The 14,512-nt window shown below is 43.8% G+C and overlaps 1 protein-coding gene across 1 annotated transcript in view; it reads right to left on the bottom strand.

Moving 5' to 3' along the window:
- The window catches only part of Veph1 (ventricular zone expressed PH domain containing 1), a 205,886-nt gene that overhangs the window by 132,490 nt on the left and 58,884 nt on the right, over positions 1 to 14,512 (bottom strand). The window contains exon 6 of the mRNA XM_036189338.1: positions 10,854 to 11,063. Coding sequence (XP_036045231.1) covers positions 10,854 to 11,063 — 210 coding nt within the window. The remainder of the gene's footprint in view (positions 1 to 10,853; positions 11,064 to 14,512) is intronic.

Consider the following 14,512-nt stretch of genomic DNA (forward strand, 5'->3'; position numbering starts at 1 on the left):
ACCCTTCAGAATGCTTACAAATCCTAAACCTTAGAGAAGGCCATCTAATTTGAGCTTCAAGCACAGTGTTTTGATTGATAAGAGATTTAAGCGTTCTATAGTTCAGATTTACTCCCTAAGAGCTGGGGGCTTGGGAATGTAGCCTCTGAAAGGTAGACCTTTTGTGCGGACCCAGAATGTGTTCGATCAGGCCAGCGTTTCTTCTCCCACAGCACAGGGACCCCTCATGTAAATGACCTCTCATTGATTATCCCGAACAATGGGCCCACTATTTCTTTTGCTTTAATTAAACACTTTTTGAAAGACCATTGAGGACATAGCACCGAAAAACTTCTGGTGAACACAAAGCTCCAGACCATCTTAATCACACCAGGATCTGCTGGGCAAATGATGTGCAAAACAAGAAGGAGAGAAACTAAGTAATCATGGAAACCATCTGGAGGAAAGATGCTGTTGTTGGTCCAAAAGGAAAAAAGAGGAAAGAAGGAAAGAAAGGAGTGGGGGAAGAGAGAGAGAGAGAGAGAGTGAGAGCGAGCGAGAGCGAGAGAGAGAGAGCGAGAGAGAGAGAGAGAGAGAGAGAGAGAGAGAGAGAGAAGAAGAAGAGGAGGAGGAGGAGGAGGAGGAGGAGGAGGAGGAGGAGGAGAAGGGAGGGGAGGGGAGGGGAGAGAAGGAGAGAAGGGAAGGGAAGGGAAGGGGAAAGAATGATTGAACTTCAGTGTTTCCTTAGGTCAAAGAAATATGTGCTTTTGTTCATCAAGGAAAGCAACAAGGTAGTAAAAATTCAACTTAGTTAAATCGTGTCAGTCACAACAAAACTTTCCACAATTCACTCATTATGTAGTTAGATAAGAGGTACCTATTTTTCTTTGAACTTATTTCAAAACAAATAGCCAGACCATCTTACTGATGATAGTTGGGATGTAACTTCCCAGGGACAAGCTAGAAAGATTTGGGTGAGTACTATTTTATTACTCACAGAGAAGAATGAGATTTTATTTTTTTAAAAAGCCACTTTTTTTTTTCAAGCTATAATCCTGGTATCTTGCCCATCATCCATGCAGCTATGTCTGCTTTAGTTTATGAATTTTATCTTGTTTCTCCCCCTTACATCAAGTGTGTTTTTACTATAAGATGCCTTAACTGAATTAAGCAGGGGATGGATGGATGGATGGATGGATGGATGGAGCTGTGAAGATCCCAAGAGAAAAACATCCCCAAGAGAAAAATGTTTAAAAAGGTCTTTTCCAAAGCCAACAACCATGTTCCCGCTTGCCATCCACGGATCAGCTTCTGTGAAGTGTGGGCAGTGGAGTAAAGCTGTGCTGTACTGCACCAGGATCTGGAACGGATGCAGTGTTTAATCACATCATTCCTCCCAGGAAGGGCAGTCACCTCACTGTACTCACCAACCCGCTGCTTACTGTACGGGATGCTAAAATCCGTGCACCTCATCTCTGTGTTCATTCTCACTTCCTAAGATGGAGGGAGGTACTATTGCCTTCAGGAAACATCTGGACTGTTCCTGCTTCCCTGTATCCCTCCTCCACCCCTTCAGTATCAACTGTATTTCCCAGTCACGAAGGAGAGGGGTTGGTGGCTCCTGTGTTTTGAATGTTTATCTCCTACAAGTGTGTTGAAATGGAATTGCCATTTTAATAGTTTGTAAAGTTCGAGAGCATGAGACCTGTACGAGGTGATGAGGCTGTGTGTGAGGTTAGGTTCTGCTCCTTTTATAGGCTGTTATTTGGGAAAAGGTTCCTTACAAAAGGATACGTTTGCTGTTCACTTGTCCCTTGGACCCTCTGTTTGTCGTTCCTCTTTAGAATGGTGTGGTAAGGGATTACTTGTTATGTACAGCTCCTTTGCTGTTGGGCTCCCTAGCTTCTAGAACCACGAGTCAATGGTTTCTGTTAATTAGAAATTAACCAGCCTGCGGTATTCTATTCTAGCACTAGGGCAACTGACGGGAACAAGGAGTCAGAGCAAAAGAAGGGCTGGGAAGTGTTGTGGGTGAGAAAAGGGAGACTGAATGAGAAAGCAGCCCAGAGCGTGGTCTTCCGCTGAAGGAAGTTTGCCCTCTGAAACAAAAGTCTCTGGAAACAGACCCACCACATTTACAGTGGGTCCTCCCTACCTACACTAATCTGGATAATATCCCCCAGACACGCCCAGGATTTGTTTCCATGATGATTCAAAACCCTTCAAGTTGATCATAGTGAGTGAACTTTGCAATGAAGAGAGAGAATGACTCCCTTCATTTGTGTGAATAAACTGTTAACTATTTAACCTGTGGGGTCCACATAGCACCACACATGGGAAAATTCCCCTAGTCCATTTCCATTTCCTGAGAAATACTGACTTTCCATTCATCTAAAAAAGTATAAAGATAACTGTTTGATCATTTCTTCCTTCCTTCCTTCCTTTCTTCCTTCCTTCCTTCCTTCCTTCCTTCCTTCCTTCCTTCCTCCCTCCCTCCCTCCCTCCCTCCCTCCCTCCCTCCCTCCCTCCCTCTCTCTCTCTCTCTCTCTCTTTCTTTCTTGTTTTTTGAGACAGGGTTTGTCCGCATAGTTTTGGTGCCTGTCCTAGATCTTGTTCTGTAGACCAGGCTGGCCTTGAACTCACAGAGATCTGCCTGGCTCTGCCTTCCCAGTGCTGGGATTAAAGGCATGTGCCCCCACCCGGCCAGCCATTTATCTATTTCTTAACAAGAAATAAACTAATGTGAAGCTATGAGACTTTCCCTGTAGGGACTATGATTTTTTTTTTTTTTTTGGTTTGGTTTTTGTTTTTGTTTTTCAAGACAGGGTTTCTCTGTGTAGCTTTGTGCCTTTCTTGGAACTCACTGTGTAGCCCAGGCTGGCCTCGAACTCGCAAAGATCTGCCTGCCTCTGCCTCCCCAGTGCTGGGATTAAAGGCGCGTGCCACCACTGCCCGGCTGATTTCTTATATCTATTCTATGTGTACTCAGTCGTGCTGGACCTTATAATGAGTTATATAGCATGGGAACATTCATGTGACAGCCAATAGCCAGGTATGTCTTTCCTTACAGGGCTTTTGTTCCTACCTGGTAAGCCAGTACCAATTCCTCAACACACAACAAAATTAATTCAGGCTCAAATTTTCTGAGAAATAAGGATGAAATTGTAAATGTCAGTTCAAAACTGTATAACTGTAGGTTTTCAGCAGACTGTACCGGCTTTCAAGTGCCCTCGGATTTTTTTTTTTTTTTTTTTACACAGGGTTTCTCTGTGTAGCTTTGCGCCTTTCTTGGAACTCACTTTGGAGACCAGGTGCCCTCAGATATTTTGAGAGTACAAATCCAATAACGCTTTTACCACGCAGCACATTCTGCATGTAAAAAAGCTGCTTGGAGGTTTGTGACTACTTCCAGACCTTGTTTGAAATATGATTTACCAAATGCTATTTTAAAAATCAAAATTGAAACTCCAGCAGTAATAATCTGAGTAAAAATAAATGAGTAAAAAATCTCATTTATGTTCCCCAAGGTGGTTAATCAAGAACACCATCTTTCATTATACAGGTAGGAAGGCAGACTAAAGAATTGTAAAAACATTATCCGGGAAGGGTCAACTCATGACATTTTTGCCAGGTGAGGGACACTTCCTAAGTGAACTGGGAAAGCCACACCCTCTCAAAGCCCAGGGCAGAATCTTCTTTACTGACCAGTGCTTTGTTCAGAGCAGGAGTATGACAAGTGTTCATAAAGTCCTTTGTAAGTAACACGTTCCCCCTACCTGCTGTGGATATCGCTCTGTGTAAATAAAACACTGATTGGTCAGTAGCCAGGCAGGAAATATAGAGAGAGGAGAATTGGGAGATGAGGAAGGCACGGGAGACACTGCCGCCAGGACAAGGAAGACGTGAGGTACCGGTTAGCCACAAGCCACGTGGCAAAGTATAGACTAATAGAAATGGGCCAAATATAAGAGTAAGAGCTAGACAATGATAGGCTAATGGCCAAGCAGTTTAAATACTATAAGCATCTGTGTGTTTATTTTATAAGTGGACTGCCAGGGCTTGGCGGGGGCTGGAGAGAAGGGCTCCAGCTGCACCTACTCCAGGCTCCTATGCATTTTAGTGCTGTCCAAGACGGCAACGTCTTACAAGGTGTTGGTTAGTTACACTGGAGTGTGGCTATGTCACTACAGAAATCATTACTTTCTCTTCACATTCGTAACTATTTGTGGGGACTGTTTGGCCTTTCACTACTCTCTCAGTTCCTGGGGAGCTGGGAGGAATGTAGGCTTCCTTGCTTATACTATGGACAGAGACAGCATACTGTTCCAAACCACCTGGGCAGAGTAGAGAGAGAACACAGGCACGGTCTGCTGATTAATGAGGGGTTTTCACAAGCTGGCTTCCATCCACTGCCCAGCCCCAGCTTTCCCCCTCCTGCCCATTATTCATCCCATCCCCCAGGCCAGTGAAACTCTTCAGGGTTCCAGAACATTCAGGGTCTTTGGGGGGAGGGTTCGCACACAGTGTGCTTCCCAGTGGATTTCTTCCTCTTCCTCCATAACCTTGTCATCTTACAAGCCAAATTAGTAACACCGTTCCCAAACCCCCATGGAGGGTTACTTCTGTCTTTCCTTATCCAGTTCAAACTTTAGAACAGAAAGCACAAAATTAAATTCCAGATTTCTGTTGACATCTCTCTTGCCCCTTGGGATGGGGAGGAATGAACATCAGCATTTTTATTTGAATGTGTAATATATATATATATTATAAAATATAATAATATATATTATACACACACACACACACACACACACACACACACACACACACACATATATATATATATATATATATATATATATATATATATAATTTGTAGAACACCCCACACACATATTGTATCAGTCTTGTTTTTCTAGAGAACCCTCCCTTAACACCTAGCACGCACAGAGTTAGGTTAAATTCCCAGGAAAAACAAAAAGGAAGGAAGCAAAGTTATTTCCATTTTAGAACAACAAATATCTTCTTCAACTTTGTAGATTTGGATAGCAGGCAGCTGGCACCAACCGACAATTAACTTGTAAATTAAAAAAGCCTACTTCTTTTAATCAAGTTCATTATCCCTGGGGAAACTGAGGTTCCTGGCTGCAGCTCCTTCCTCTAGTTGAACAATCACACCCTCAGGTTCTTTCAGTCTTGATTTGCATATGGAAGGCATCCATCGTCCATCAACTGGCCCTCTCTGCTCTGCAGGATGGTTTACAACAGCCAGGATGAGGACAGCGATCTGTCATTCCTATCCTTTTCCTGCTGAAACTCTTTATGCAGGGCTACCGGATGTCACAGAAATGCAACCTGGTCAGAACGTGTATCATTTCTCTATCTGAAAAGTGTCCCTGACTCTGAGCCCAGAGAGGATGTCATAAACATATCCTGGTGCTTGGCCAGCATATTCTAGCCAGTTAGAAAAACAAGACAGATGGCACAGGACTTAACACCCATAATGGCAGTGACTGCACTTTGGGGCATGCCACTGGACTCTTCACAGGTGCAGCCTGGTGGTCGGCAGCTGAGGAAAAACAAGTGGCCACAGCATCCTTCCTCTGGCTATGAGATCACTTCACCTGTTTTTATACACGGGTCAGCTGCTTCCCAGGTCTGGAATGGACTCAAAATATGGTGGCAGAGCATACACCATATGTTGACCAAGGAGACCAGGCTTTAATGAGGATGTGCCTGGTAAAGAAAACAGCTTTACTCCATTGACCTGAGACTTAGAGACTTAGACAGGTGGAGAGAACCCACAGATTCAAGTTGGCTTCTAAAAAAAAAAAAGTGATTCCTGAAGGAGTCCTTTCCATGGTTACTAGTTAGGAAAGAGGTCTGTGACAACCTAAAAATGTGCTGAGACCCTTTGTATGGACAAGACCTCAGTGAAGAAATGAATGGAAGCTGGGTGACCCCAGTGAAGAAATGAATGGAAGCAGGGTGGTGGTGGCACACACCTTTAATCCCAGCACTCAGGAGGCAGAGCCAGGTGGATCTCTGTTCTAGGCCAGCCTGGTCTACAGAGTGAGATCCAGGACCAAAACTACACAGAGAAACCCTGTCTCAAAAAAACAAAAACCAGCCAGGCGGTGGTGGCGCATGCCTGTAATCCCAGCACTCGGGAGGCAGAGGCAGGTAGATCTCTGTCAGTTCGAGGCCAGCCTGGTCTACAAAAGTGAGTTCCAGGACAGCCTCCAAAGGTATAGAGAAACCCTGTCTGGGGGGGGGGGGGACCCAAAACAAACAAACAAACAAACAAACAAACAAAAAAACCCAAGCAAACAAACAAAAATCCCCCCCCCCAAAAAAAAGAAAGAAAAGAAAAAAGAAAAAGAAAGAAATGAATGAATGAATGGGAAAAACTTCTGTAATTGGAACAACATTCAGCTTTTGTCCTCCATGGACAAGAACGACACCCCACGTTGGACTCAATTTAGCCCCCTTCACATCTTACAAATGAGAGTTTAAAGATTAAAAATTGCTATGAGCATACTGAGTGGTTTTTGTAGGGGGGGCTGGGACCACCTGCCATTTATAGAAAGCAGTGTGTTTCTAGTGTCCCAAGAACTAAAGGCAAAACTCATGAAATATGCCCTTGCATTTCTGTTACTCTTGTTGTCCTGGGAGTGATGTCTATCGTTATAAATACCAATATACAGCAGACATCGCATGGAGTAGTAGTTTGTTCAAAAAGGTGAAGGTAACCGGCTCTGCACCCCATCTTTAATGATGCCTGTAGGTGTCTCTGGTGACCTGTTCTAATTCTCTTCACCCATAATTTGACTTGTCCCACATATACACATCCATTCAACATTGCAGAACCTATGACAAAACCCGTCATTTATATGGTTGCTGTCTTCCTAATTTCAGTCTTAGGCCCAAGTTTCAGCTTGTCTACTAACACATGCGATGAAAAAGTATCAGACAACAACCAGGGAAGGCAGAAAGTACTGACCTCTCCTGGTTATGTATGTATGTATTTATTTAATCACTGTAGTACAAGATATTGAACTTAGGGCTATGTGCATCACGTGCATGCTAAACATTGTGTTATTTGTCCCAACCCTCACCTTATTTTTTAATTGATAATGTTTGCATATATATGCGTATATATGTATGATACAATGTGATTTGGTTATTTTCCTCTCTTGTTATAACTATGTCCCCTAGAAGAATTAGAGATGATGTGATCAAACAAAACTGTCGAAGAAGAACCCAACATTCATATTATTAATTAATTGTACTCCTGAGTGCGCATTCATTTTTTGGCCAAGTGAATTCAGGTGCTGTCCTAATTCGCATTCACTGTCATCTTGACACAGCCTGGAATCTTCTAACAAAAAGTGCTCCATTGAGTGATTGTCCCTATCAGGTCGGGGTTGTCTTGATTATTAACTGATGCAGGAGGGCCCAGCCCACTGTGGGTGACACCATACAGAGAGCTGGACTTGGCTATGTAAGACACTAGGTGAGCACGAGCCTGTACACCAGAAAGCCATCCAGAAAGGGACTTAGCCAACAGCACTGTTACTTGATTCCTGTCTATAAGTTTCTGCCTGGAGTTCCTGCCCGGACTTTCCTTAATGATGACTTGTGACTTGGAAGAGTCCTACTTCAACTCTTTACTCCCCAAGCTGCTTTTGGTCAGAGTGCTTTATCCCAGCAGCAGAAGGAGCCACAACAGATGGACAGGAGGTGACTCTTGTTCTCTGGAATCTCAGCCACTGGAGGAGAAACTGACCTGGCATGGCTAGTAGATGGAGGCACAGCCCAAGCGTTGTGGGAGTATAGACTGGTGACTCACTTTCCTGAGAAAGCCTGCAAGAATTCACTAGGGGACAGCATTTGATCTAGGGTAGGCAAGGTAAGTGGGGGAGGAGGGTAAGACTATCCAGATCACAATGTATGCTGGAGCGAGGTGTGTTCAGGGAAGTATTAAAATTCCAAGTAGACAGGAGACAAGGGAAAAGTAGGAGGCTGAGGTGGGCTTAGCGAAGACAAATATTTTGACAGTTTCCCGTAATGGTAGATGAGCCCAGAGAAGAGAAGAGGGGCCACAATATCTTTGGGAATAAGGCAGGTAGCCCCAAGAGAGATGCATTAGAGTGGGAAGAAGCCCCCTTACCGGCCTTCTCCACATGGGCAGGGTTATTATGCTGCTGTTGTGTGGTCATTGAAACTCAATTGTTACATGCTAGGTACTTACATGAACTGCCCAGCTGCGTGCTTGGGGATGGACCCTGATAAGCCATTAAGAAGTTATTTGTGGTGTTAAAGGGCACTGCATTTCAGTCTCCTCACTGAGAAAGGAGAAAAAGGACCTTTATACTTTTTGCAGTGGTTAGGGTGAGTCTATTAAATTGCTATTTCTTGTGTGTGTATTTATTCAACTGAACATCCCAAAGGAGGAGAGTAAATCTCCAAGTGATGGAGCACTGATATGACCTTACTGGATGGAACAGGGTTGCCCCAGAAGCATGTTTCTCTGCCCTTTGGTCCCTTCCGTTTGAACTCTCCAGGCAATAATTGTGTTTCAGATGCAAGCACATGCTTGGAAACGGTCTACCAGTCATTACATGGCATCTCACAATGACGGGATCAGAACACAGCAATTTAGCATAGCTCCCTTTTTAACTTGGACAGTTAAGATTTCTGAGTTAATTTTGTGCGGCGGAGGAAACAGGCTTTGTAGGATTTTTGTGTTTTGTTGTATGCATACAACTTTCCCATGCTGGTCAATACAGATGGGAAAATTATGAGGCTGCTACCGAGCTGTTGAAACAGTTTGCCCACCCAGACGGACCCTGATTTAACAGATAATCACATCCAGTCTGGTTCCCAGAAGCCATCTACAGATCTTTTGCTTGGCTTCATGAAGACACAGAAGGTGAGACATGAGCGAATTAATAATGCTTAACTCTACCCTGTGGCTGTCTCAGGCTGATGACTGCATACTTTTAGGATGCAGTTGCTGGAATTCAGACAGTTAACAAAGATCTAACAGGAGGCTCCCTCCGCTCAGCTCCAGTTTGTATATCTCAAAATTTGGAACAAGATCTGGAATTTGGTTTGACATTTCTGTGTTTCTATAATCTTTTGAATCCCCGATATGCCGAACTCCTGAACATAACTGAAATGTTTGATTGGGTGTCAAGGAGAAAAATTCTAATTATGTTAATTTTTGAATAAGATCAAATATATGATAAAGGAGATGCTCAAAGGGCCAGGGCTTACAGCGGTCACGTGGCTGTCTTATAGTGAGCACCCACAATCATCCTGTGTCTCATTCATTCCCACATTCCACCAATTTCCCATATCTTCAGTCCTCCACACAGACAGCAGTAGAGTTTTGTTTAGAGCAAAGTTTTTGCTTCTCTGTCTATGTTAGACTCTCATAGGTGCCCCAGATGCTGTACTGGATGTCGGCCTTCATGCTGACTCTGCATGTGCTTCAGTGAAATTCCTTGTTCCTTTTGGAAAGAGCCTGATAGAAATGCACAAGCAGATAAATCCAGCTGCTTAGCTCTAGCTTTTGACAGTGTCGCGCTACAAGTTCTTCTATGCGGGGAAGAACACATTCACTCATATTCAGCGCTAACTTGATGCTTAGTCCTAAGACACATGAACTTTAAAGTTTCTCAAAATTCCAACCTTAAAGCTAATGAAGGACTTTTTTTTTTTTTGAGCTGAGGATCGAACCCAGGGCCTTGCACTTGCTAGGCAAGCACTCTACCACTGAGCTAAATCCCCAACCCATAGGACTTTTGAATGGTTAGATTTTTAATACTTTTAATCATTTGTTGGTACTTGCAATGAAAACTACAAAGGTTAGTAGATTCTGTTAGTAGATTCTGTTAGTAGATTCAGAAGATCCTCTGGACCTGGAGTTATAGATGGTTTATGAGCTGTCATGTGGGTGCTGGGAATCTAACCTGGGTCTTCTGGAAAAACAGTCTGTGTTCTTAGTAACTAAGCCATCTCTCCAGGCCCTTTCTGACTCTTAACTTTATGTTATACAGAATCAAGGCACTAAATTTAGATGAACTATGGGATTCTTTAAAAATATTGAGCAATTTTATATTTATCATTCAAATTGATAGTTGTATGCAAGCCAGCTAAGTGAAAACCTCTGTGATATATTTACTTTTATTTTTTAACAGATAAATAAGAATTCTGAATACCTATGTAAAGTTAGCAGAGATACACAGTGCATACGTGCTTTCACATGCACAGCCTTCAAAATCTGGCCTGCTAGATGCACTCTCCTTGTGTAATGCTCCTGATGGTGCCCCGTCACTCTTGCAAATATTTACACCAGAACTTCTAAACATCCACAGACATTTATTTATCTCTCCCAAATAACATCACCAAGAATGTTCAGAGCACTCTTTGACATAGTAGCTGTGGGCTTTCAGGATGGGTGTCTCCAAGACCTAACTCTGCTCACAATCTCCGTGCTAAGCACAGCTGCAGCAGATAATGTGATGAACCCCTGCTAAGGGCTGTTGGCATTACACAGTGGTCTTGACTATGCCAAAAATATTTCTATTCCATTTTAACCCTCCTTCTACATCAATGGACACAATAGCAATGAAATTCCCAATTCTGGAACTTTCTACAGACCCTTGCTACAAGGCCATGTTGACACAAAAGTTTCAAAAAAAGAAATGGAAACTCTCAGAAGTCCTGAACAACTCTGGAGGTTAGAGATGTTTCTAAGTAACTCAGGGAGATGGGAAGGAAGGAAGGAAGGGAGGGAGGGAGGGAGGGAGGGAGGGAAGAAGGAAGGAAGGAAGAAGGAAGGGAAAGAGAGAGGCCAAACTTACTTCGTCCACATGTCCAACAGCGCCAAAGATCCTTGCTATTTGTCCGGTGAGGTAGGGGACTCTCTCCCCAATCTCCTTCAGCATGGGTAGAAAGCTGCTCAAAGCCAGTGGCTCAAAGCCTACTATTTCTATGAGGATGTTTAGGATGAAGTCATTGTGGGTTGAATCCTTCAAATGCCTGATCAGGAAAGGAACACATTTCTGAACCACCTGCAAGGGGAGAGGGGAGGAAGAAAGGAGAAAGAGAAGAACAGTGAGAAACATTAGTCAAATCAGAATTACTTTCAAAGGAAAACTTGGTTGTGACAGTCCCATACATAGCATAGGCTGGACTCATGGAAACACTCCTCCTGCCTCAGCCTCCTGAGTGCTGGGATTATAGGCACAGGGACACCAACATATTAAATATTACCGTCTCAGGCAATATATCCTGGGATTACTAAACTCGTGGTAAATCTCCAGACTTTGGAATCTAAAATTTACAAGAAAACCATCTGCACCCGAGTCTGCTTTCCTTTTAAGTCATGCTCTGCTACTGAAAAGTGAAGTCCACAAAGTTCTCATGTCGTGGATGCCCAAGCCAAGTGTGGATGTGCTACGGGAATGCTTGCATTCTTCACCAGCCACCAGAGCTGCAGCAGAACAACCAGTGAGTAAGAACCCTTGCTGACTTCACTAAAGCCTCCAGTTTGGGAGAATTCCATTTAGAAATGCTTCATAGTGGAGACAAGAAAGCAGGAAGCCTTCTCACTTGTTCTCAATCTCCAATTCTACCAGAGAATGTCATGAGAAGGTATAATTATTAAAGCAAAATGATTTCCACCACATTCCCATTGCTATATAAGAATTAATATTTAAAGAGTGACTTTCTGTGAAATAAAATCACTAATACACACAGATATGAGAAGGGAGCCATACATAGAATTTGAACAGGGACAAACCAAGGATAGTTTGAAGATAACTAAAATCATCCTAACACAGAGATTTAAACTTCATAGTCATTTAAGTGCTTTGGGAGGAAAGAACATGGCTAGTTCCTGACAAGCCACACATCTGCAGCTCTGTAAATGCTGCCTGTGCACTGGGGAAGGATTGCATGTCAGGAGACACCATGAGAGGTCCCTGGCACACACAACAAAAATGTCAGCCAACTGCTCTGGGTCAGGGAAACATACCTGACCTGAGGCATTTGGAAATGGAAAATGCTCACACATTTCCTGCCCCTTCCAGAAAACTCCATATCCTAGCCCTTGCCCTTCAGATCCTATTCCTGGAACAAGAAGTTTCTGTGACACCTGGTTCTTTACATGCCAATGCTGAGTTCTAATTTAAACCCCAGCCACATAGCCAAAGTCTCACAAGGCTGTGTTGTATCTGTCCATTCTTCCATGGATAAAAGGAAAAAGAAGGAGGAAATGGGGAAAGGCAGAGGAGAAAGAAGGAGAAAAGAAGGAAAAAAGAAAAAACAAATCAGAAAAGCAGGCAGGCACCAGGCAAAGGAATCCCCCAACTCCCTGAGAGGGACAGATGACTCCAGAGAAGGCCCAGAAAGTAGAGCCATCTTAGATACTGTAAACAGCAATGACGACTTTATACATGAAACAAAAGCTGAGTATTTCACTGTGGATTCCTATTGTACCAAGTTTATTATGACAGTGATAGCGAAGAAAGATATTTCGAAGTTTGTCCCACACATTGAAAATGATGCCTTGGCAGGAGAAATTTTATCTTCCACACGCAGGGCCCGAGTCTCCAGTGCCGTCTTGTTGGGTTGACCTCATGTCTAGGAGCAAGCCCTATCCCAGCTGGGAGCAGAGCAGTCACAGAGACAGCACAGACGGCAGGCAGAGAGGAGGCTGACATCACCATCATTCCCCTGTCCCTAACACTGAAAGAAGCCCCCAGTGGCCTCCTTTGTCCCTCCTGCTTAGTCTCTCCATTGCCTCCAGAGTACCTTGCCCTAAAACTCCAATCTGATGATGCCAAGCTTCCCTTAGAGACTTTCAAAGACTCCCTCACGGCCCAAGGCCAGAAGCCCAAGCTGTGGCCTTGCAGGGTCTTCACTTAGGGCTGTTTCTGCTGTTTCTTCCCCACGCCAGGCCTCTCTGGTGCTGACTGCTTCAGCGGCTTGACAGAGGAAGCCCCTGCTTTTACATTGGACTTTCCCTTCCACCCATGCTAGAGACAGAGGACTCAGGGCTAGGGTACCAAGAGAGTCCTTCCTGCACATCACACATCCAAATATCCAGCAGTACTTGTAATCCTCCTACCTGATAAACGAACCTTGTAACAATCTGTGATACTTCATTTCGACTTGCACTCTTTGGCCTGGGTGGAGGAAATAAAGAGAAATGACCCCACCCCCTGTGGCTATCTCAGGCTTATTTGAGACACTTCTCAGGAATATGAGGTCACTTAACAGAGTAAGGTGGACCCTAAAAATTAAAATTTCTCCAGAAAATATGTTAAGAAAAAGAATAGCTTGAAGCCTGTTTCCATGAGGGGATCCCCCTCAGGACAATTTCTCACAGTTCTGACAGCTTACCTCACAGCTAAATCTACTGACATGCACTTTCTGGCTGTTCCACTCCCCCTGCCCTATAAATTGTATGACTACAACAGGAAAGATGGGAAAAACTAAGAATTTTCCCCCTTTTGTTCTGGCCGAAACTGTAGATAAACTCATTTCTCTTTACCAATTCCTGAATCCTGTTATTTTGGTAAGATAAGCAAGCAAAGGACTCATAAGGGCCATAGTCAGTCATACTCTTGGAGGAGCTTGAGCTGGCATGAGCCTGCCCTGCAGAAACAGCAGAGGCAGGCTGAAGGGGTCTAAAAAAATTCCAAGGCCCTAGTGCCCTGGGCTGTGCTTAGTGGGGGATGGGTTTAAACTAGAGGGCAGGCAGGCAGGGGCTTGAACAGAACTCTCCAAAGCAAACAGCCAGGGCAGAATCTCAGCCTGGATTCTCTAGTTCTTCCTGGACACCAGGCTCTTCTCTTTGTATCCCCCATAGCAGTTCATAATGTTGGCCTCATCACAGAGTTGAAATTCTGTGGCTACCTTTCCCAGAAGCCAAGGGCACCTTAAGAGTAAGGCCATCGGAAAATTATGCTCTGTTTGGTTGGTAGTAAATTTCATTTCAAGACCTGTATATAGAAGATAAGGCAAAGTGTGTGTGTGTGTGTGTGTGTGTGTGTGTGTGTGTGTGTGTGTGGTGTGTACACACTACCACTTAAATTCATCCTCTGGCAAGAATTTCTATTTTAGTTAACTCAGCTAGTGTCAAGACTTCATTAGTTTCTATGAATCTACAAAGCTGATTGCCATTCTTTCTGTTTACTACTTATTTCCTCCACACTGATGTTCTGGGAAACAGGTTCTGTTCTGCAGACTGTCTCTGAGTGGTCTATACATCTCATTGCTCAATCTCCTCATGTTTTGTAAATGACTTCGAGTATTTATGCAAAGTGACCCATGAGCCTTGTGGGCCTGGCAACTGGCCTGGTGGATGATGTGTTAGGTGTTGTAAGATTTGGCAGGAGAAGAGGAATGTTCTACTCTGTTGTGTGAAACCCAGGAAATGACTCTCTTTTCAGGACTGGACCGCAAAAGCAGTTCCTCTGGGTCTGAACACTGAGGAGGGAGAGTTCCACTTGCC

This window comes from Onychomys torridus, chromosome 6 (assembly GCF_903995425.1).
Source record: "Onychomys torridus chromosome 6, mOncTor1.1, whole genome shotgun sequence".
NCBI lineage: Eukaryota > Metazoa > Chordata > Mammalia > Rodentia > Cricetidae > Onychomys > Onychomys torridus.